At 33.1% G+C, this 26,368-nt stretch overlaps 1 protein-coding gene across 2 annotated transcripts in view; it reads right to left on the bottom strand.

Annotated features, from left to right (window-relative positions):
• LOC115279492 (cyclic nucleotide-binding domain-containing protein 1-like) overlaps positions 1–26,368 on the bottom strand; it is a 242,790-nt gene that overhangs the window by 19,263 nt on the left and 197,159 nt on the right. The window contains exon 9 of one of the 2 annotated variants that reach the window (XM_029924032.1): positions 3,979–4,038. In XM_029924032.1, coding sequence (XP_029779892.1) covers positions 3,979–4,038 — 60 coding nt within the window. Of the gene's footprint in view, positions 1–3,978; positions 4,039–23,406; positions 23,550–26,368 lie in introns of those variants that run through there. The other variant, XM_029924033.1, reaches the window with a different exon arrangement.

Genomic DNA, 26,368 nt, shown 5'->3' with positions numbered 1-26,368 from the left:
TGAGAATAGATTTGAGTGAAATATGTAGATTGCAACTATTGTTCTAGTGTTCTTTTTTTAGTTCAAACTATTAAAGGGATTAAAATATTTTAGAGTATTAATGTAAAATCTGATAAAGGCATTAGAAAGGCATTTATGTGTCAAACTACCCTTTTAACAGCTCTATATTCCAGTTAACTTTAGGTATTTACTATGTTTCCCTATGCATTCAACACTATTCTGTTTTTTTCTAATTTTTTGTGTTTTTTATTTATCTTTGAGAAACAGAGAGAGACAGTGCGAGGAGGGGAGAGAACACTATTCTGTTTTGTATGGTTTCAATTTGCTAGTACCTAAAATATACTCCAGAAGAGAGAGGGAGACACAGGTACAAAACGTTCAACAAATAATAGTTCAGTTAGATTGTATTGCAGTTTCACTTAACAGTATATAACCAACTATGTAGTTGTAAATTACAGACCATAAGTACCCAAAAGAAAAGACTGCCAGGGGGAGCTACAGGCAATTAGGAATGTTAATAGAGGGTGGTAGGTGTTGTGATTGAAAATGTTCTAGAATCTCAGATTGTTTAAGAGGAGTGAGGGGAAAACTCAAAGAATAAGGCCAAATAGAATCTGTGCTGAAAGAGTAAGAAAACTAAGCTGAATACAATGGTCAGGAGGGAAAAACCTTGGGAGGGAAAACTAAGCACAAAAAGCTGAAGGTTTGTTTGAGGAGTTCAAATTTGCTCAGAATAGCAAACGGGTTTGACTATAGACATGAATGGCAGGGAGATCGGGTGGCAGGTCTGCCTGGAACATATTGTCAAAAAGAACAATGTAAGTAAGCATTGACGCCAAGCATTTTTCATTAAATAGTTATCTTAGGAGAGCCAGAAAGAATGCATGGCAAACGCAGAATTTTTGTTGTTGTTAGTTAATACTGATAAATGATTATTTCCCCTCAAATTTCTACTTTTGCTTAATCTTCCATTATTGTGTTAAAGAACTATCATTCTTCCTGACTCCAGCCCTCCAACCAATTTTGGTGGAATGCTCCCTATTTCCTCACCACTTCCATTATTCTCTGAAGGTCTTGAGATTAAAATCTACATTTTTTTTCTGTCCTACTTGTTATATCAGGTTTGAGTGATTGCATAACTTCACAGACATCACAGACCACCTGTGTTCTGGAGCGAGTTCATTCCCATGAGAGCCAATTACGTGCATCTCTTCCCAACTGTGCTTATAGTGACATCACTCTGGGGGGCTTGACATTGGCTATGATGGGGATATCTACATGAAAACTGGCAAATTGCTACAAGTCAAAAGTTTTTGGTTTGTTTTATTTTGCTGGGGGGGGAGGGATTGGTTTGTTAAATATTGATTAACACACCATTGTGTGCCACAATATATTTTTCCATACATTTTCCAATTGGTTTTTAGTTCGAGTTTTTATGAATCAATCAGAACATGTCTGTAGAATACCTATACTGCTTAAGGTTGCTAGACTAGAAAGCATGAATATGAAAACTCACAATCTGTTCTTGACAGTACATGTATAATGCCTATAAATATGAAATCTGATATGTTCATTCTCATAAAACTTAAAAAAATTCTTGGGTGGTTCAATATCCCTTGATGTATACGCTACAGGAAGAAAGGAAATCAAAGTTGAGTTCCACGACAACTCCTTGGCTTTAGAACAGACATCCTGATAAGACCAATAGTCAAATGATAGGTAACAGGGCATTTTTAAGAATTTCTATGTGTGGCAGATACATTTGCACAGTTAGCAAATAATCTAGATTTTAGGATTTGGGACAAGAGTGACAAGCATCAGGTACAACTCTGTGGATTGCTCTTCATAAATTGTTCCTGCAACAACTTCACTAAATCTGAGATCTGATATATTCAGCTGGAAGTTTATGAATCGTTTCTTAATTATGTGATGAAAGTGTGTCTGACAGCATGGAATCTTTAAACAAACAATAGTTTGAATGAAGAGCCTTGAGCTCCCAGATTTTTCAGGGATTGCTCCATTATAGATTTTGGAAGATATTAGCAAAGTTACGACATCTTTATTCTGGGCCATTTCAAAGCATCTCTGGTAGTATGTTTATTATTCATTCATTCATTCATTTATTCTTTACAATTATTGTATTCTCATCATGCTTGTCAATATCTCTCCCTTATTGAAACTAAAATCTAGCAGCAAAACTGACAATAATTGGTTAAAGATCGGTACAGGTAAAGGTGTTTCAGACAACACAGAGAATGGCCTTTTAAGGATCTGAAAGAAATTCAGTAGGGCAGCTTTTGATAGGGGCAAAATTATTTAAAAAGCATGCAAATTTTTAAACCCCAATTTGGATTTCTTAAGGGAAATGGGAAAGTATTAAATCATATTTTTGTCTATAAGATTAAAGAAATGTTACAATTTTATTTTGAGAGGATGTGAATTTAAAAGGAAAAATACTTGATTTTTAGTAAATTATAATATTTGCAGCATTGCAAATGCCAGAGGGAGCTAAACCAGTGCTCACTGACTGACAAGAATATGAACAAACTCATAAGAACTAGCTAATCAAGAACACAGAATTAGACTTCATCATTGCAGATGGCCATGGAAAGTAGTACTTTGATGTGGGAATTTACTCCACACTCTTTGCTTCACTGTCCTTGTTTAGTAGCAATAAATATTTGGAAAGTTTTTCTGACATACTTGTTCTGTTTAACTGTAGCAAAAGAGATCAAATGATACAGCATTGAAGGTTTTTTTTTTTTAAATAAAATGACCTACTTAAAATTCCCGCCTGTCATTTTTACTACTTCTTACATAGTATCTCATACTACATTCATTTATCTTGTTAGTAAGAAAAATAAAGAGAAGTTGCTACTTTAAAAGGTGACACATTATCTTATTTCCTTATGTAGTTTTTTTCATGTTTTTTAATTTATTTTTGAGAGACAGAGAGAGAGCGTGAGCAGGGGGTCAGAGACAGACAGAGAGATACAGAATCTGAAGCAGGCTCCAGGCTCTGAGCTAGCTGTCAGCACAGAGCCCAACGCAGGGCTCGAACCCACAAACCATCAGATCATGACCTGAGCCGAAGCCGGATGCTTAACCGACTGAGCCACCCAGGCGCCCCTCCTTGTGTAATGTTTTAAAAATTTCTTCATGTTTGAGAGTCTAAGTGTCTCAGCGGGCCCACAATCTCCAGAGTTATCCTGCCCCTTCTTTTGTTTCTAAACTCGTTTAAAGAGCCACACAAATGAGATATGTACAGGGTTTCACCCATTGTTGGATAAGCATGGTGGAGTTAGTGGTCATGAGGATGGTGATAATAACGGTGATTCTGATTCTGGCAGTCAAGTTTTTAAGTGCTAAAAGATTGGATTAATTCCATAGCAATGTGAAAATAACCATAGTCACTAATTTTTCCTTTGGCATATATATCACAAAATAAAGATAGTTTTATCCTCACATGCCAACTGCACACTATCGCTCTTACAGAAGAACCATAAAATTAAAAATAACTCATTGCTTCTGGAATTGGGCAAACTCAAGTTGTATTACTGACAGTTATCTTAACTATCTGTGTTATTTGAACAAGTTTCTTAATCTCTACAGTCCTTAAATTCCTCTTCCATAAAATAAGAAAAACAGTAACTATAGTTACAGAGGTTAAATTATACAGGAGCATATATAAACTGCTTAGCCCACAGTAGGTACTTAATGCATATTCTTCCCTCTAAATTTGGAAAAAAATTAAATTACTACAAATTAATTTTACATGTTTCTTACAAGATAGTACTAAGGTCTAAGGAATTAAACAATAGTTTTTAGTAGAAATGTTTTCTTTAACATCCATTATTATCATTATTTTCTTTAATATTCATATTCTCTGAAAAAGTTTCCACTAATGTAATAGAGGTTACCATAAGGAAAGAATGATTAGTTATCTTATGTATTCTATTGCAATATATAGTACTATACCTTGAAATTTTTCCATTCCTCTTTTTGTTCCCTTTGCAAATATACATTTTTTATATCCTCCTATGAGAAAACAAGATTAGATTGATTAAATGAGTTAATACTTTTCCAATTATTTAGCATTATGTACTGTGATTCAAACTTTTAATTGTAAAATCAAAGCAAAACCTGAACACGTATAACTGCGGGCAGCTAGAAAATAATAGCAGAGGAGTTGAATAGGCACACGATAAAGAGATGGGATAATGTATGTGAGCAAATATCAGATATGAAGACAGACTCAGATTTCCAAGGACAAAGAGAATCTTGAAATAAAGTTCTTTTCGTAGCTTATTTCGGATAATTATTGAACACGTAAATAATTTAATTACATTTATGTAAAAGCAACACACATACACCATCTTTCCAGTTATTTTTGTATCTTCATATACTTTCATTTTTATAAAATAGAAAATAACTAAGAAACAGAAGGATGAAATTAGGACTGCTTGCTTTTTAAAAATAAAGATTAGCTCAGTATGATTTCTGTGGTGCTGTGTCACACTAAAATTATCATTCCTTTTGTCTGTCTATATCGTTGTTTTTGTTTATTGTTTTTAAACTCAAATTGTGAACATGATGAGTGAAGATAGGTCTACATTTATGTTGAATAAATGCTTACATAAATGCATATAAAATTCAAAGCCAACAACTATCTTACAAATAGTCTCCCAGAAAGCTTCTAGCTATCAAATGCAAAAGGATATTTTTATATTTTAGGACATGATTCTTGTCTGTTATATTTCATTTTATTTATTTTTATTTTTTAAACATTTATTTATCTTTGAGAGACAGAGAGAGACAGAGCATGAGTGAGGGAGGCGCAGAGAGAAGGAGAGACACAGAATCCTTTGAAGACCCCAGGCTCTGAGCCATCAGCACAGAGCCCCATGCGGGGCTCAAACTCGCAGACTGTGAGATCATAACCTCAGCCGAAATTGGACGCCCAACCAACTGAGCTCCGAGGCGCCCCTATTTTGTGTAATTCAGGACACAGACACGTGAATATAAAAATAGATTTCTAAGCAGAACAAAAGAATGCGCCACTTAACATTTCAGCTCTTCATATCAAAACCTGTAATAGTACATTATGGCCTATGTACAGTCAAAAAATCCAAATGATAATAAATTTGATTTCATACATTATATCACATAATAAAATATTAAAGACATAATATTCAACAGCTTACTTCTCCTCTGGCATATGATTTTTCACATAAAATAGTAAGTTTCCAGTTGTTCTACATAATGGTCAATAATATGTCACAGTTAATAAAATAATCTATTAATAATGTAATAGACAGTAAGTCACATTGATTATTCTTTTTCACCAAACATACATATTCAAACTGCACTAAATATAATTCAAACCTTGCTAATTCAGCAGGCAGACAAATATTTTACCTTGTTCATTACTTTTGTTTTTACTTTCATATTCAAAAAATAACAATTTATAGTGATTACCTGGTAATAAATGCTACATAAAACTACTTTCATTTTTATTTGGAGATTTTTGATAGTTCACTTTTGGAATCATGCTTTAATGACTGCCAGTGTAAAGTAAACATTAGGCTTAATTGCAGTGACTGTAGCATTCCTGACGTTATTACCCCTCATACAAGGATAATCTGCTGGATAACTTCACACTCTAGAATAACTAATGACCCCATTCTGCTTTTGGCAGTCCAAAGGAGACATCTTTCAATGAGACAAAAACCAGATGCTCAACTTCAGCAGATGTTCAGGGTGATGCCCTAAACATATGCAGGGAGTGGAAACCCTAGATCTTCTCCTATATGTAAGAAATGCTGAGTAGTGTGTGTAAGATTTCCTAGCAGCATCATTTGGTTTTGTAAGAGTAGAACTTTGTTCATATATTAGATAATGATACCCTCCCATATTCCAATCTCTACATGTTGCCAAAGCTATTTTTCTTTTGAAAATAATATTAACCATCCATTAGATTTTAAAAGTATAAATAGTTTTATTTTTAATACTATTTTCTACATAGAAGAACACAATAAAATACTATAATATGCAAAGATAATTTATCTGCACTATTCAAATTAATTCTTGATCCCTTTTGCACAAAAATTCCATGTGGGTTTCTCTATCATTCATCTCTAGCCTACTCACATACCATATTCTCAGTGTCCGCAGTGAGCCTGCCTCCGTCCCTGCGAACGTCTTCACCCTGTTCAGGTTCCCACACCAGTACTTGGTTAACACCCTATGCAATATGCTCCTTGCCTTGCTAAGCTCCAAAACACTGTGCAGAATTTCTGGACCGTTCTGCGAGGACCTGTCCTCAGCCTCTTGTGCTCTCATGCCCTGCATGCGGCAGCCCCGCCAAGCTGCCAACCTTCTCAAACTGCTCAGGATAGGACAATCAGTAGTGAATGCTACCCCTTCTTCCTTAGTCTGAGTTTGCGCTGACACTCTGTGTCTACTGGCCCTCTATATGGATACGCCTCAGCTGCCTCGGGCTCCAGTTGTCACATGCCACACAACCCTACTGGGTAAATGCCACCTTGTCCTACATGGGCCTCCACACCCTGTTCTGGAGGCTGCTCTTCCTTGCTGGCACTGACCCTCCCCCCCACCTCATGGTTTCAGGACAAAATTGTACAGGAAGGGAAGGGGATAGAAGGAGAAGATGAGGAGGAAGCACTATTGTGTATATACTCTGTACATATACCCCTACATATATACATATGTATATATATATATATTTTACATGTACCTATGAATACATATTTTATATACATTATCGAGAACAAGATAATAGTGAAAAAATAACTGACACTATTTACAATCAAGCTCTTTGTTTCAGATCATACATTTTAGCACAAATCTAATTAGTCTGTTGTGAGTACCTGCAAATAACCTAAATCGAACTATTTAATCTAGAAAGCAGATTGCTTAAACATATTTGTGATGGTCCTAAGTTATTTAAATGGCTTGATTATTTCTTGAAATTTGTTTCTAGCCATGAAAAAGTTGTTTTATAAATATAAAATAAAACACATTTTCACAGATCCAAAGAAAAAGATATATCCTGAATCATTAACAATGTTGAGATGTACTTGTAAGACAAGTAAATTAGTTGTTCCATGACCCAATGATAAAGAAAGCACATCTTATCTCTTAACACTTGAAAAAAGTGTATTTTCCATCTTCTGAATCTTTTTACAATTTAGGAGGTGTTATTTCATATCTGGCCAACATATTAATCTATTCTGCTAGGAACTCATTTGGGTAAAAATTATTTTTAACTTTCCCCTAAATTTGTAATTAAATATATGTACATACACAATAATAATAAAAATAAGTAATAATAAATACGCATCTAGAAGTGATAAATATTTAGAATATATATTTATTTTTAGAATATATGTTATAGTCTATTATTAGAAATTTTTAAATGTAGATCTCAAATTTTTGTTTTTATAAATTTCTTCAACTTTAAAAAATCCTTCTGTGTTATCTACACACACACACATACTCTCTCTCTCTCTCTGCTTTTCACTTCCTAATTTTCTCACAATTCCTTCCCCTTTTATTCTCTTTCTAGCTTATTCATCAAGGAAATACATAAAGACTGATGTCACAGTATTTGACACAACTGCAATTGAATTTAAATTTGAAACTGAAGAAATATTTTTGACGGTTTAGTATAACATGGAAATTACTATTAAGCACCTAGTTTTGTACATATTAGCCACTGGTAGACTCATCAGCTGTGCTTACGGCTACTACTTGTCCACATGACCCCGTCCTTCGTAACCACTGAGCATGTTGTCTCACTGATTCAATGAAATGAGCTTTTGTGATTATTCTATATTATTATACCCTTATTGCCTATTGTAAATGTAATTTAGCTTGGGAAGTATCTAAGGTTGATCATCCACTACCTTCTTGTATTCATCTACTACTTTTAATTGTTATTTGATTGGTTTCTGGGTTTTTAATTAATTACTCAATTAAAAGAATTACGTGTATTTCCCATTCCAAGTCAGAAGCCAAAAAGTACATCAATGAGTGAGATTTTTGGTTGTGGTTCTTGAAGAATTCTCAGGTTATTTGAGGATAAACACCTATTTTTTTTTAAAAAGAAACCAGTGGAAAGTTACACTTTACCATAGAGTTCCTTTATGCTTTACCGTAGTGTTCAATAAAACTCTACTTTATCTTACTATTACTACTACTACAAATGATAGGCTAACAGACACAACAAACAAACTACATTGTTTATTTCTTGCTCCTGTGATATTCCAACGTAGGGGTGGGTGGTGTTATTGCTTTACAAAGATATTCAGGTACCCAGGCTCTTTCCATCTGTGGCTTCTCAATTCCAAAGGCTTCAGAGTCCTCCTCTAGCTCATCTACATTCAGATTCAAACACGGGAAGATGGAGAATGAAGGATCATGAGAGGGAGAATATGTGTGTCCAGGAGGAAAGAGAAAAGATTTTGGTTAGCAACTAGCTAGTTCCTGTGACAACATTATTTTTAGGTCTTTTTCAACTGCAGGATACTCTGTGGTTGATCATTCCACAAAATGGAAACTTAAATCATGGAAAAATAATAAAGAATTTCTAACCAATATTGAGATTTTTAAAGTGACCAATTTCTCTCTCTCTCTCTCTCTCTCTCTCTCTCTCATTCATGGCAGTTGATACATTGTAATATATTTGTTTGGATTTTGTCATAAGGAGTTCTTTACATAAGAAAGTTCTATATGTACTATATACATTTTCTCTGATTCTTATTTAAATAATCCTTAGGGAACCATTAAATTATGATGCTGTTAGAAACGGGAGCCCAATGAGAAAATCTACAGATGAAGATATCAAAGATTCTACAAAAAGGTAGCACATAGAAAGGAGTAAATTGAGTTAGCTAACCTCTCAAACCTATTACTAAATATTCTCTTTAAAAAAAGTGCATCTTTGGTAAAAGAAAGAAAATATTTCAGAACTATTGCATATACACTTTTTAAAATTCACAGTAATTGGCAAATTTTAATCACAGGAGGGTTAGATTCTTATAATCTAAACTAATATATGTGCTTCAAAAAAGCAGGAAAATTTTCTGACAGATTAAAAAAGCATAAATAATAGTATATTTTAACTTTAGAAAGAAATTCATTTAGAGTATTGTTCATGAAGGAGGGATTACTTAAACCAAATCTGTTCAGCAAAAGCAAAACACCAACTAGCTTTCTAAAGAACTAATCTAAATTGAACCCAAAACATATGAGCTTGGTATTTGTATAAAACAACATTTTAGGAAAAGATCATAGAATCTTTGAGAAAGAACCTTACATGGATTTACATTAGCACCACAGGCTTGGAATTCCTCTATAATTTTCTTGACACAGGGCATCTCAATCTTATCTTCAACACTTCCAATAGTGGAGTTTTACTACTTCTAGGATGAGCAAGAGCCACTCTGGGTATATCAGTCTTTATTAAAATTCTGTCTTATACTGATTTAAAATAAAATTCCTTACGACTTCCAACCATTCGTCTTTATTCTGTGGTGAGACAATGAATATATTTAGGCTTCTACATAAGATACTCTTAATGATGATTGATTTAATGCAATCCATCAATCTTCTTTTCTCTATTCTGAACATCTTTCTTTATACCAGATCTCTAATATTTCCAATTAAATTGTCAGCCTCCCTTCCAGAATGCCTGTGGGTATTCCCAACCAGAAAAACATGTGTAAGATGAGAGGCAACATACTCGGCACCTGTGGTGTCATTTTTAATGTAACGATATGCAGTAAACATAACGTATCCCCATATGAAACCCTTGACCTTCCTATTTCTCATGAAATGCAATAAAAGTTATATTCATACTATTACTTATATTTATTCTTTTGGGGAAAAGGTGGTATTGTTATCTCATGAAATTTGGCAGGGTAATGTCAATATCTCAGAAAAAAATATGTGTGGTTCTAGAACAAAATGGTTATTAGGAACTGAATTATTGATAGTCTTATGTGTAGTGAAACATTTTAAACTCATTTATCCAAATGTATCCTTTGGTACTATAAAATGGTCAAAGGAAAAGAGAAAAATATTTGAGGCATCTTATTCAAGAACTTTGCTATTCTGAGAATTACACCTACTAAATATTTAATAATGGGGGGTAGGTTTGGAAAATTTTCTTGTAACTTTTGAAAAAATACTCTTTAACATGTAATCAGTTGTATTTATTTTCAAGGCCTCGTACTAGATTCCACCATTTAGAAAAGAACATATTTGTCTAACACTTCATTGTTGTGAAGAAAAACAAGTTGATTTGCTTCATTTTATTAGGAACCACAAAAATGAAAAATGGAAGAAATGATTATCTATAAACTGCAAAAATTGAGAAAAAGATAAGATGCCATTCTTTGACCTTTAATTTTATATGCCTATTATAGGCATATACTTACTAAAGAAATCCCAAGTGTACATTTCCACTCAGAACTATGTCTAGAGGAAAGCTTTTTCAAGTACATAAATATTCCTGCTTAATTTATTCTTTTAAATTTTCTTAATGTTTATTTATTTCTGAGAGAGAGAAACAGAGTGCAAGCGGGGGATGCGCAAAGAGTGAGGGAGACACAAAAACTGAAACAGGTTCCAGACTTTGAGCTGTCAGCACAGAGCCCTATGCAAGGCTCAAACCATGAGTGGTGAGATCATGACCTGAGCCAGAGTCAGATCACCTCCCCGGCCAGTCTCCCACTTAACTAACTGAGCCACCAGGCGCTGTCAGCATAATTTATTCTTACTACCTATTGTTTATGAACAATAACCTGGAGACAGTACATAATTTTTAGGTCAAATAAATATGTAGGATATATCCAATTTGACATGGCTGGAAGAATAAAAGTGTTGACCATTTCTCCACACTCAAATTCCAGTGAAGTGAAAGAAAAATAGTAAGATAAAATCAAATACATAGCAATGTTGAGAAAGAGCACCAAAAGACCAATATGATACTGTATAGAATAGAAAGCTCATGAAATCTTAAAAAAGAAAATAATAATCTCATATACATAAGTATTAGATTTTTTATGTTTTTTATTAATTTATTTTTGAGAGACAGAGACAGCACGTGTCGGGGAGGGTCAGAGAGAGAGGGAGACACAGAATCCGAAGCAGGGTCCAGGCTCTGAGCTAGCTGTTAGCACAGAGCCCGAGGTGGGGCTTGAACTCACTGACCGAGAAATCATGACCTGAGCTGAAGCCAGACGCTTAACCGACTGAGCCACCCAGACGCCCCCTAGATATATTTTCTAAAAATAAAAAACAAGGGCACCTGAGTAGCTCAGTTGGTTGAGCTTCTGGTTTTGGCTCAGGTCATGATCTCCAGGTTCATGAGTTCAAGCCCCTGTCCAGTTTGCTACTATCAGTGCAGAGCCTGCCTCAAATACTCTGTCCCTCTCTCTTTCTGCCCTTCCCCACTGGCACACTCTCTCTCAAAAATAAAATAAACATTAAACCCCCCCACCAAGAAACAAAAATCTTTTCCTGCAGAAGGAGCATTTGCTTGAGAGACCAGGCTGTTAATGCGTATATTAAATGGGTCTTTAAATGTTTCTTCACATTCAGAGTGACTGACTTCAGTATAAGTCCTCAGAATAAAGTTAAGTAATTCCACTGTCAGAATGGTGATTGGTGAGTTTCATTTGAGGAGACCAGTGTAAGTTTTGGGTCAGAGAAAAAGGGCAGCATTACCAGAACTTCACACCATCCGGCTGATATCAGTCCCTGCCCACCAGGAGCCAAGCTGCACAGCAACCGTAAGCAGCCATCTCCCTCTGCTGCCCACTTTCCCCATGTGGTCCAGCAAAGCTGAGACTTCTTTAAACAGAACCTACATTTCTTGTTTTTGTACACAGTTTGCACCTGGGTTAAAAATAATTACTCCAGCTAGTCAATGTGGAGTCTTATTTACAAATACAGACATAAATTCAAAGATCATAAAATATATGGGCCAATATACATATATTTAATATCATATCACATTCCTGGAAATTAAAAACACAACTATATATATTTTATAAACTTTTACATTATATATTGTTATATGTATATATTGTTTTGTGCATCAGATGAAGAGTAAAACTGATATATTTAACGATCTTATTCTGGTAATCTATAAGACTGAAAGGAGGTTTTTATCTTAATACATTAAAAGTACAAAGGAATCAAAATGGAAAGACTGAATAAAGTTAGAAAAATTAGGAACAAATCTAGGATATTTAGGATTTATTTCACATGTCCCAGAAGGGATAAGTGAAATTATAGAGCCTTTACAAAACGAGGACTTTCGTGTTCTCACGCCACAGCTGCCTTTCTGAACTCATCTCCTTCTGCTTCATCCTTGCTTATTCCACTCCAGCCACTGGGGCCTTCTTTTTATTCCTTGGACTTGTTTACCATGTTCTCAATGCAAACAAGAATTGGGCCTTTTAATATGTCTGTTTCCATTATCTGAGACAGACTTCCATAAAATAAAGATTTGACTCATTCCTTCAGATCTCTGCTCAAATATCAATATAACCATAAGGCCTTCCCTGTCTTCCCTTTACAAAATAACTCTCCAACCCAATCTGGGGCACTCCATCTTTCTCTGGCTATGCTATATTTATCCCTGCAATGCTGATTATAGTCAAATAATTTATTCAAGCCTTTACTTTCAGTTTCTTTTGTCAGACTGCTAGTGTTTGCTGTTTTGCCACCTACTGTGTCCCCTGTACTCAGAGCACTGTCTTGACCATATTAGGCACTTAAAAAATATTTGTTGAATGAGAGAATAAAAGAATAAACAAGTAAATGGTAGACAACAAATAAATATCCCCAGCTTCTGAAAGAGTTATAAATTCAGAACAAAATAGCACAACTTTTCACTGGCAAGGGCCCACATTGAGAAATTAATGACCTCAAGAACAAAGGAGAGTCACGACAGAAACTTAAAAACAAATAAACACAAAAACACATAACACAGGGAGAAATGAAGTTGACTTCAGATCATTTATCTACAATAATGAGCAATGAAGCAATAAAAAATTCTTGAAGTTGTAGTTATCACTCAAGTAGACTAGCATTCAATTGTGAGTGGAAATTAATATTTTGGTACAAGAAAACATAAAAAACACAAAGACATTAAAAAAATCAAACCAAGAAAAAGGCATATTGAAAGACAAGCAGAGAAGAAATTAAAGTTAAAAATAAATATCATCTTTGGAAATATTGCCTTGAGACACTTAAATTAGTAAGTTATTAATAACTAAGTAAAGGCAGGATTTCAGAAATTACTAACATTTGTGCATTAATTTTCCAGATGAAATAAAAAGAACATTAGGCGAAATGGAAGGTAAACAACATATTAATATATTTTATTCAGGCTATATCTGTTTGTATTTCCAAATTCATTTTGAATTGGAAAATGGAAGCACATAACGGATCATTGAGACATATGTTTATTGTAATTTTAAAATGTGGATTTCTAATAGAAATATTTTATTTCGTGTTAGAAGGAGGAAATATTAGGGGACACACCTTAGTTTTTATATCATTTATCTTCTGTGTATTTCATCCTTGAAACATGAATCAAGATTTTGGAAAAAGTTGACAGGTATCTCTAGTCAAGAGTACCAAAAACAATGTATAAGGAGGACTTTTTCGACCTCCAGATTATTTCAAACCCAATTCTTTCATAATATAATACTCTCTAAGGGAATGGACTAATCAGTTGTTGAACCATATTAGTCAGATATGCAATTTATTTTTTCTTTGCTAAAAGAAACATATACATACATAATATTATAAAGGTTTTGAAAGTACAGAAGTATCTGAAATAAAAATAAAAATTCTTATCTTCTTACTTCCTCACTTTACACTTCCCACCTTACAGATAACGACTGACAGACATTAACAATGACAAGGTCAAAAAACATGCAAGTTGGAATTTTGATAGCAAGAGCATAGGTTTAGAAAGATATTCTGTTATATAAATTACCTATGAAGGCACCAAAAGGATTTTGAGAAAGAATACTGTGATCTTCTATTTCAAGGCAGGAAATCAAGCTGATTTGATGCTAATTCTTATGAGAACATGTATTATCAGAATATAGGCCTTCTTATTTTTTGCAATAAAGAACTGAAACGTAAATGCATTACTTGAAGTAGGGCGCTCAGTTCACTTGCAAGAATTTTCTGATTTATGCTTTGATGATTCTAAATGAAACATCAATTGACTTTTTAAATATAAAAATGGCATTCTAACATTTATAATAATGTATTTATAAAATATAACAGTTGGACCAGGTGGACTCTTATGTTCAGTTCATGCTAACACTTTAACAGAGTTTCAAGGTAGAAACAGGAAGACACTGCTTCTGCACTTAAGCAGCTTACATTTTAGTATAAGAGAGGTAATTTTAAATGATTCAGAAATGAAATTAAATGATATGCACGGTTCATTTGTTATCAAAGGTCTGCCAAAGACCACTAAATTTCAGATTCAATAAATTCAGGACTAAGTTGAAAAACCAGTGAGGCCTAAATTATCAAAACTATTTTGTCAAACACTAATAATAGATGAGATATTGAATGCCTTGGTAGTCTATACTCATCAGATCAATGACAGGATATTGGAATACACACTATTTCACACTTAATTGATATGAATGTTTTCTTTTTACTGACTTTATTTTAAGTGGTGTAGGTATTAAGCTCCAGGTTTATTTTAGTTATCTACAAAATTGTTATGAATGGTATTTTATAGGCAAAAGAATTTCAAGGATGACAGTACAGATTTTAAGTTAAGGCTGTCCTGAAACCATAAAATAAAATTTGATAAAAACAAACATTTACACATATTTGACTGTACTCTCATATAAGCAGTAAGGAAAGAAGCTAAAAGGAAATCAGATTTGTCAATTGCACATTGGTTAACATTTTAAAAAGAATTCATAAGGATATATATCCAATATCTAGATTAAATAAAACCAAATTGTGTCATATTTAAATAAAAGTATGGATCAATCAAGTTTTGCTTATAGTCTAGGGTAGGAAATATTAGTATGAAAGATGTCATTTCTATAATGGATTACTCAAGATATAGTATATACAATGGGTAAGAACCTGGGGACTAGAGACAGATAGCCTGGATTCAATTTCCCAGGTCCATGGGCCTTATTAACCCTAGAATTCTATTCTATTCTTATTAATTCTAGAATGGATTACTCAAGATACAATATATACAATGGGTAAGAACCTGGGCGCTAGAAACAGATAGCCTGGGTTCAATTTCCCAGGTCATGGGCCTTATTAACCCAATGTCTTGGGAAATTTATCCAACTTCCTTGTACTTTAACTTCCTTATCTCGAAAATAGATAATAAGAGCAGCTACTTAATAGAACTGATGTAAGGATTTAAATTATTAAATGTAAAACATATAGTAAATGCTCTGTGTCTCAACTATTATTACTACTCAACCATAGCAATTTAAAATTAAAGAGAATTAAAAATCAAAAAGATATCTCCAGTATCTTTTGGAAAAGAAAGCTCAGCTGAGTGTTATTTTTCCTTCTTAAAATGAATGAAATAGTATCTTACATGAGTATTTTGATATTATTCATTCCTATCATTAAAGATGAGGCACATGTATGATTTATCTATTTAGGAGAAAGTTAATGCTTGTGATAACCACAGATTATCTGGTTTTATTATTCTTAGACCTGTAGGGAAATTAATTGTAATAATTCACTCTGTATTTAACTACTTTTATAATGTCTGGTTATAACAGGACTTGAAATGATATTTATATGAATAGCAAAATCAATTTTGCTTTATATCAATGGTAAGAATTATAACAGAATTATATGTTAAATACATCATGTTGGTTCAGTTGTTAATGTTAAATTACAGTATTTTTCAGATTGGTGTACATTATTACCCAGAAATATTATGGCATCTAGTATGTATTTGTCCATGTTAAAATGGTAAGCATTGTGTTTAATCTTGAAGTATAAAAGTGTAACCCTTTTGGAAAACATTACATATCTAATCTACATCTATCTATATCTATATCTATAAAATATAATCAGTCTTTCTTTTTTATTGTTTTTTTTCTTTATACTTTATTTTTTTCAATATTTTATCATCCAATATACATAATTATCTAAGCAAAATTCCTCCTTCCACCAACTTTTAGAATCTTCAGAAATGGATAACCCCTCTGTTGGGAAAACTCCCAACATGTTATGTGCATATTTAGATGGGTTCATTGCTGTTGCTCTGTATTCTATTGTTATTATTTATAGCTTTGTTATGTCTTCTCACAAACTATATATTATATCTTTCTAAAAGTCATGATTAAAAAGAAGGACTGATGATCTCTTTTCTCCTACTTTTTACAGAGATGCTGAGTGGTTTCTATCTTAGTGTAAAATTGTCCTGATTATTTTGTGATTGGTGTTAGTATGAATAATCAAAATAATGGCTGAGAATCTACATTAGAAAGTAGGGGATTTGGTAATATACTTGTGCTTTTGGCTGCAAAATATAAGCAGGCTGTTGTACTTTATGAGAAGAGCAAATTCTGCACTGCCTCTGTACACATTGACTAGGCTACATTGACATAGTCCAGATGTGACAGATGCATAAATTGCACTGAGCTGATCTTTATACTGGAGGAAATCCCAGAATATTCTGGCCAGAGAAAGGTTAAAGAAAGCACTTAGACTTACATCATGTACAACTTTAGGTCCGGAAGCAATAATGAATAGCTTGCTTTGTTTATTTGTATTTGAGTTTTTTAAGACAACACCCATTGTGAAATGCCACAGGGCATATGTATCATGAAAAATAAACAATTTGCAAAAAAACTAAAAGTCATTTTTAATTAACATATCAATTATGAAAAGCTTAACTGAACAGATGTCCCTTGCTTTGTGCCCAGAAGTTCAATGAACTGGACTCTGTCAGGTCAATAGGAAAAAAAAAAGGTTCAATAGATTAAAAGTCTTAGGACTCTTAATAAGAGCACTCTTGCTGATTTTACTCTTTGTGACTGTATGTAGATATAGATATCCATCTAAAAATATCAAAGGCAAATGTCATATGGAAGTCCATCAATTACATTTGAATTTCATCACTGAGAAATTACATTTTTATTACATCATTCAATATACATGAATGGAAGTCACTAAAATAGTATACCTGGGATATAACATCAAATCCTTCCTATACTCATATCCTCAATCTATTTTCTACATGAGGAATTTTTATAAAATGTAGACTGCCTACCCAAAAATCTCAGTGGAATCCTAGTGATGCTAGGAGAAGATCTGGCTATATAAAAATTAAGTCACTTACAAAATATGATACCAAATAATCTCTCAGACCCCTCTGCTATAAATATCCATTATACTCTTACCATTGAACGTTACTAACTTAATAATTTATGTGGTGCTCAAAGTAAAGATCATCTTACCACTTTCTACCATCTACATCTGGAAAATTCTGTTAATTCTTTAAAGCTTAGGTAAGTTGTTTCATGTAGAATCATTCCATCTACGTTTCATAATTTCTACCTGCAAAGCTAACTATTCCTTTCCCCTGTCTTGTTGTTTTGAGAAGCATGCATTCTAGTCCTACTACGATGGCTTAAAGAAGTCACAGGTTGATTGGATTAATGATATGCAATCTGTGGATAGGCTGCCCAATTTACTGATGCACTCAATGAAACAGGCTCTTTCTAATTTTTTGCTACAACACTTGTTTGTGTGCACCATGACAACAAAAATAGCCATTTCTTTTTACATAGCGTGGGTTCTAGGCTAGAGCAATGAGAAAGGTCAAAAACATTTTGTTAGTGAGATATGTCTATTTCTTTATGTGAAGCTGTCTGCAGAAAATCCCTCTAAATGCTTAACTGGGTGACATGAATGCTCCAGCCGCAACAGAGTTTGAGAAAATAAATACTTTTAAGTTTCAGAATCTAAAGTAGAGAACACTGAAAACATCAGTATGTAAGTGACTTCATAATGTCTCTCCAACTGTCATGAAACCAATCAATTTTGCTAATATAGGTACTGATATAATTTAGTTATGTTCAACTCTGTGTGTAATTCTGAATCCCTTAAAGGGAAGGACTATAGCTTTAATAATCTTATTCTTCATGCCGAGAATAATTTTTAGACTATATTTGTAGAACAGATAGCTCCAGGAAGAAGATACTTTTGATAGAACCCCAGGCTTTACACTAGCAGAAGGGCAACCTGAAAATAAGCCTATCATGATTAAATCAAAGTAGTCTCCCCATAATCTTCTGATAACTAGAAAAAAAACACTCTTTGGAAGAAAATAACATCATTTTGAGCCTCTGTAATTTTGTGAAACTGTTTTTCAGAGACATTTTATCATTATTCATTCCTACCAACTCTGTATGAGAGTTTTAATAATTTTACATCCTCGCTAATTCTTAGTATTGTCAGTCTTTTTAATTTATTACACATGTAGTGATATTTCATTTAGTTATATTATTTATTATTTTGAAGTCAAATTAGGTTTAGCATTTTTTCATGTGCTTTTTGACTATTTGTGTCATGTTTTGTGAAGTGCGTGTCTAAAATTTGACAGTGTTTTAATTGTTTGTCTTCTTTTTTTCCTTTGTAAGAGATGTTTTTATGTTCTGTATCCTTTGTCACATGTATATTTTGCAAATACGTTTTCCTTGTATGGGTTTATTGTTTTTTTTTATTAATCGTGCCTGAATAGTATTTTTATTAAGATACAATATGCATACCATAAAATTTACATTTTAAAATTGTACAGTTTAGTGTTTTTGTCTTCTAATCAGAGATTTTATAACCACCACCATTATCTAATTTTAGGAGTGTTCAATTTATCAATTGTAGTTCAATTTATCACTTTATTTTCTTTATATGACTCATGTTTTCATCTTTTGTCTACTCCAAATTGCAAATATTTTTTCCTGTACTTTTGACATTTTTTAGTTAACTTATGTCCATGAGTTGGGATAAGGAATGAGGTTTATACTTTTTCATAAATATATTCACTATTTGTAGCACACTATATTAAAAAGGTTATTTTTCTTCATGATTATATTATATATGTGTGAGTGTGGGTTTTGTTTTACTCCTATTGAGAAAAACAGGCAATAGGCCCGGTTAGGTTCAGGCTGTAAGTTGCGTTTTGTGAGCTGTGGTTCCACTGGTAGTTAGGTTTTTAAGGACATTGAATGCTTTTCAGATTTGTCCCCAAAATGTGCCACTCATGGCCAGCTTGGGTGGTGGTCTATCTGCTGGCTTTGTTCAGTCTTTTAAAATGCTGATTAGGGGGTGCCTGGGTGGCTCAGTCGGTTAGGTGTAGGAATTCAGCTCAGGTCATGATCTCCCAGTTCTTGGGTTCGAGCCCCACATAGGGCTCTGTGCTGACAGCTAGCTCAGAACCTGGAGCCTGACTTCGGATTCTGTGTCTCCCTCCCTCTCTGACACTCCCCTGCTCACGCTGTCTCTCTCTCTCAAAAATAAATAAAACATTAAATAAATAAATAAACACAATTTAAAAAAATAAATGAAATGCTGATTAGGAATATATCTGCATATATGCAGCTCAGGTGTGAACTCAGGATTTTTTTTTTAAACAAATTTATAGGCTAATTTTCATGAACTCCTTCATCTCATATTGTCTCTGGGTACTTTCCAGTTCTCTGTGGTTCCCCTTTCTACTTCCCTGGACAGAAGGCTGGGAAACGAGTTCCTCCATTCTGCCTTGTACTTCTGGGGCTATACTCACAGGGCTAGCCCACATTGAATAACTAAGAGTAAAATAAATTACAAGCTCACTGTCAGTTTGGTGTTATTTTTAATTCTTTTGTTCTTCTCCAATGTACCTGTACTATTTAGTTTCTAAAATGTTCATTTGTGAACCTTGTAGTGGTTACATGGTTATTGTCATCTACACTTAAGAACTGTATACTTTGACTATATGCATCTTATACCTCATTATAGAAATTTATGAGAAAATGAAAATAACAAAGTGAAGCAAATAAAGGTCATATCACATGGTATTTTAACTTTTATGTGCACAAACTTTCAGAGTTACTATAATTGCTACTTGGTTAACTTGAATTATTGCTCTATCTCCCTCATGAGGTCAACTTGGCAAATTTTCTACCATTTTATCTCTTAAACTTTTTCTCTCTTTCCCTATTTAACTCTATCTCTCATATGCATATACTTAGAGCCATTATTCAATTTAATCTTGCATTATGTTAAATACAAAGCTAAAAATAGCTAAATACTCATCATAAATATGAAATGAAATCTGAATAAATGATAGAATCCAGATTTTCCTAAACCTTCTAAATATGAAAACTATTAATCTTCCAAAGTAAAGAAAAAGTCCACTGGAATAAGGAATTCTATTCTTAAGTTGTAAACCATAATTTTAATTTTCCTTAGAATTAATAAAGCCTTTGGTCCTGAACATAGATGCATGACTATCAGAAGAACATCATATATCGGAAATGATAAGCATTGAATTAGGTCAGTGCAGTTAACAATAACATGTGTCATATATTAGGTTGTCAATTTATGTCTATGGGGTAAAAAAATAAATAGATTACATGGTGACTCTAATTTCCTACTACATAGAGTTAAGACAATTATGGTAGAAATTTTGGGGTCAACACATCTTAAGTGCTACAACTTTAGTAAACTTTCCCGATATTTGGTTAAATACTGAATGAATGATTTGTACATTATTTACTTAAGGGTGCAATAGGAATAACCTGACAACATTAAGTATACATCAAGTAATATGCATAAACTGACCAATTTGCATTTGCTATCTGTATGGCAATAATATATTGCACTTACACACATGAGAAACGGCAACAACAAAAGTTTAGGTATAGATGCTAATAGCATGACTCCCTTGTTTCAAAAATAAAACTCCTGTTAAAATAATAGAGAACCTCAAATATTCTTTATTATTTTTAAATGATTTATGCAGGAAACAAATAGTTGTTCCACTAAGGGAAATGTTTTCAGAAAACTTGAAAACCATTTTCAAAGGCAGAAATAAATGTCAATATCTAGAAATTTTCTTGATATTAATTTTTCTTCTGGGAAACTATGATTACAAACAGAAGGATTTCACACAATGATTATGCATGAAAGTAAGCACATCAAATCAAGAGTAATTTTAAGAGACCGTAACATTTGTTCTAATTAGAAACAGAGCAATTTTCTTATTGCAACATAACATTTGCTTTTTGCTTCTTAAACTTTATTTTCAAATTTGATTTGGTAGGAATATAAAATAAGGTAGTCACACTAGATCTTTAAAAATTACTGTGTTTATAGTCATTATACATATTTATGTTAGGAACACTTTAGTCTAAACTAGTATTTAAAAATCCATGTATCGTATAGTATGGATGACCCACAGCAATCATAACGTTTAAGACTAGAAATGTAATAGAATAAATTGATCATTTCAAATGCCTAATTAAACTAAATACTAGCCTATTGACTCTATTCAGAAGGTATCTAAATGGAAAGATTGGGTTTCATTCATTTAATTAAAAATATTTTCTGAACTGTATTAATATTATAATTATTCTTTCTGTCCATTGTTTTATTGTACATTAATTCATTAAGAAAGTGAATAAAATAAAACTCTCCCTTAAATCATCTGGTAACAATAGTAGTCATCTTTATATATTGCTTTACAGTCTTATTTGAACCATTAATAAGATAATATGCTAGTAATAAAAAGAACACCATGCAAAATCAAATCATTCTGATTATGTTGATTAAAGGTAAAATGATTTAAATTGGGTGGTTGGCACTAGGTGATAATGATAATATGAACTCAGTTTATTTTCTTTTCTTGTTAAAAGATGTACCTTAACAAGTTTTTCTTATGAAAATGTATGCAAAACTACAAAATAAAATAAATCAAGACTGAGAAAATTGGGACAGAGGGAAAATGAGGATAGGAAAAGGAGATGATGTCAGAAGTAAGATGAGTACACTGAAAGCATACCAAATGTTCCTGTACATCTGCTAGAGACAGGACACAAATTTAGCCCAAAGCTTTCTAGTAGTCAACACAAAGAAGGATCAATGATTCATTTAATGGGTCACAGTATCCTTGAAATAAAAACAAAGCATTCATTCAGGAAAAGACCTATTAATGGCACTATAACCAAAAAAACATTTCCCACCTGTCTTAATAAAAAGAATATTGGAGATTACACCCATGCCTACATTTTCACAATATAGTACAGTCAGAAGTGCTCTGACACTTCTAGTGATAACATCCTCAAATTAGACTGTGGTGTGACATAGGACACAATTCAGCAAAGCCAAAGCAATCTCATTTGCATGGACACAATGATCAGATGACACTGCTTAACCTGAAATCTGCTGCAAAGTGTCTAAAGCAGTAGGCTTTATATTTTCACTTTGTTCCAGGAGCTTCCCTGTGTGCACACGTGAGTGCTCATGTATACAAATGGGAACATAGGTAAAAGGAGATCCAACACCACTTTCAACACAGAGATACTGTGGCTTATATGTAGAAAGGTTTGAAATTGGTTTGTTGCTTGTTTGTTTGTAAAGGATAGTTTTGAAAGTTCCAGATCTGAGCAAAAGGCTAGCAGAAATATTATTTAGGAATTTCTCAATAATTAATTCTCAAGTGAGTAAGAATAAGTGATAATGACTTCCATGTTATTCTTCCTAACAGCTTTTTCGTAATATTACTATTTTATTTTACTTTATTTATTGTCCCATAGAAAACCAAGAGTTAGTAGAACTAAAAAAGGTTGTCATCATCTTTGAAAAGTAATAGCACTGATGAGGAATATGTACACTTAACAGATAACTTGGATTGGTCTAAGAGTCAAAGTAGTTTGGTTTTTATTTCAGGACCAAATAACAAAGTTTAAAAATATGTTTTTGGATCAACACCAGGTAAATTTGAGTTTGAGTGCAATCATTTATAAAACCTTTATAAAATGTAGGTGTCTGACATTCATTTCAAATACTCTGAATTAGAAATTGCAGAGTAAAGAAAGAGCAAATAAAATGTAACTGTTTAAAAAGTTCCATAGGTGATCCTTATGTATTCTAAGTTAACACTTAAATATTTGTTTTGAATACATTAGATAGGGAAAATATTACAAAAACTAAAATAATTCATTTCTTCACTTTAAAAATTAAGTCCATTCAGACTGATCACTGAGACGAGTTCAAAAAGAAATTTAAAAAGATACATTTGCCATGTTATTGTAAGATGAAGAAACATTACACCTATAAGCCTCTCTATTTTGCCATCATATTGCTTTTATTTTTCTTTGAATATCAACCACTCTGGTGAGTGCAGATGCCAGGAGCACAGACTTGGGACTCCATGTGTTCTTGTGGCCATGTGTGTCCACTGCTCTGCTCCTCATTGCAATCATGCATCACTCAGCAAAATACTGCACATGCAATACAATATTTCAGTCAGGTAAAATGGTAGACACTGGAACAAGCCTTATAATTGAATTTTCTAGACAGTATTTATTCTTTTTTTTTTTTGGTGCAACACATATGTGTTTTTACAGAGATTTTCAGAAAATTTCAGGAAGTAACAGTCACATATAGATGAACCAAGAAATAGAGAAGTTCCAAATAAGACAGAACTTCTTAATTTTCCTTCTGCCTTCCCATCTACCACAATTGCTAGAGTAAAATATTGGATTTTTATTTTAAAATAAATCTAATTGTTCTGCTCTATTACAAACCTGATTTACTTTAAGAGAAACAAAAGGAAGGTTTTTCATCAGCTACAAAATATCTCTAACTATAGTTTTCCATTTTAAAAATATCTAGTTTTATTCTTCTTAACATGTTTCACCATATATGACATTATATACTGAGGATAAATACATTTATTGGTTTGATATAATATTGAATTTGATTCACACTGTTTTAAATGTTTTTTTCATTATTCACTCTGTTCCTTTTTGCTCTCTTTTCAACTTGTGTGAGTCAACTCTAGTTTAAAGCCGTGTCTTTATAGTCTGTATTTACAATATTTTCTGTACATTCTATCACCAATTACTTATATACTTATATATACTTGTATACCTAATATATATTTCCATTGTTCTGCATTAGTCTCATTTATTTATTAAGTCATGGTCACAAAGTATTTTCCTTGAAGTCAAGCCTTTCCACAAAGAATAAAGAGAAAAAGAGTCTCTATTTCATGCACATGGCAAAATTTTAGCGTAGAAATGTCTAAAAATAGAACTGTTATTCCTGTGGTGGAAACAATGTGGGTACAAAGGAGACTCTATTTGAACATTTAAGATATTAAGGAGTGGCACGCAGTCAAGAACAATTCATTGGGGAAAAAATACTGCCACACAGTTAAAAAAAAAAAAACTACTGTAGGCAGGTCCCGAGAATGGAAAACCATAGAAAAATGGTAGAGCCTAAATATGGAAATAAAATTAACCAGGAAAGATGTTTTGATTCATGTTTTTCAATAGTAGAAGCAGAACTTCTGCTTCTGGGTGAAGTGGATTACCTTGTGGTAGACTATCATTCCTGCTGAGCACAATTAGAAAAGCTGCAAAAAATTATTTTTTTAAAGCCTTCAGATATCTGAAAGTCCCATGAAGACATAAAGATCTGATAATCTGGACTTGAACTCCCAATTGTTACTTTGGGGACATTTACTGGCACTGTTTGATAAATTTGCCTACACAGAGAGTTATTAGCTCTCATTGATGAGAACTCTTCTAAGATTTTAGTGGTCTCTTGTGTTTATAGGGACAATATTAAAGACTTTAGGGGCCTCAAACACATGGTAAATGATCCCTGTCATTCCTGAAGCTGTGTGGGGGAGGAACCTAAAACACTTAGCCCAAAACCATTGAAAGAAAGCCGAACTTTAGCAATCATTCCTGAAGACACAAAAATCGGTTTCAGGAACTGTTAGGGCAGAAGCTCAGAGGATGTTTTCAAATTCCATTAAGGACACTGGTAAGTAAATTGAATGAAATAATAGGCTGAGTATTATTACCAAAGTTGTGATGCAGCCCTAATTCCTTGGTTGCTTTAAGTGTTGAACTCCCCATTCTATCTGCCTAGTGAGGAAACAAAGAACCCTATCACTAGGAGGATATCATATGAAGTCCTCTGAATTTTTCCACAAAATATCCAGCATTAGATTGAAAATTAACAGGCATGGCAATAAGGTGACAGAGAACCAAGGGGAAAAAAAAGAACTAGATGATTTAGATGCACAGGTGATTCAGATGTTATGGTAGATAAGAACTTTAATGTAAGTTTGATATATTCGTTGTGTTAGGTCTTTAGGATTTCCTACATTTATAAGCTCATCTGTTTGCCATCTGTAAACAGATTACTTCTTTTTTTCCAATTTGGGTGCTTTCTTTTTCTTTCTTAATTGATCTATCCAGGATTTCTAGTACTATGCTGAGTAGAAGTGGTGTGGTGGTCATCCTTGCCTTGGTCCTGATCTTAGAGGAAAAACTTCTGGTTTGTTGACACTGAGTATATACGCCATGGGCTTGTTATACATAGTCTTTACTATGTTGAGATACCTACCTACTATACCCAGTTTACTGACAGTTTTTATCACAAAAGGGTAATAAATCTGTCAGATGTTTTTATGCATATATAGCTATGATCATGTAATTTTTATTTCTGTCATTCTATAAATGTGATATATCATATTAATTGTTTATGTTCAACTATCCTGGTTCAGAGATAAAGCCCATTTGCTGATGGGGTCTTATCCTTTTAATGTATTGTTGAATTGGTTTGCTAGTATTTTGTTGAAGATTTTTGATTCTGTGTCCTCCAAGGTTATTGGGCTGTGGTTTTCTTATAGTGTCTTTGTTCTGTCTTTAAAGTTGTAGGACACAAAATCAACATCAGTTGCATTTTTATAGCTAAACATGAGCTATTCACAAAGGAAATTAAGAAAACAATCCCACTTACAATAGCATCAAACCAAGGAGTAAAAATAGCCATACTACTCAAAAAGGTCTAAAGATTCAGTGCAATCCCTATAAAAGCCCCAATGATATTTTTTACAGAAACAGAAAACAATCTTAAAATTCCTATGAAACCACAAAGACCCCAAATAGCCAAAGCAATATTGTGAGAAAGAAGCAAAACTGGCGGTATAATGCTTCTTGACTTCAAATTACAAAGCTATAGCAATTAAAACAGTATCTTACTAGTATAAAAACAGACATATAGATTAAGAGAACAGAAT

The sequence above is a fragment of the Suricata suricatta genome, chromosome 15, assembly GCF_006229205.1.
Source record: "Suricata suricatta isolate VVHF042 chromosome 15, meerkat_22Aug2017_6uvM2_HiC, whole genome shotgun sequence".
Lineage (NCBI taxonomy): Eukaryota > Metazoa > Chordata > Mammalia > Carnivora > Herpestidae > Suricata > Suricata suricatta.
The sequence above is the reverse complement of the archived record's forward strand: the minus strand, read 5'-3'. Positions and strand labels throughout refer to the sequence as shown.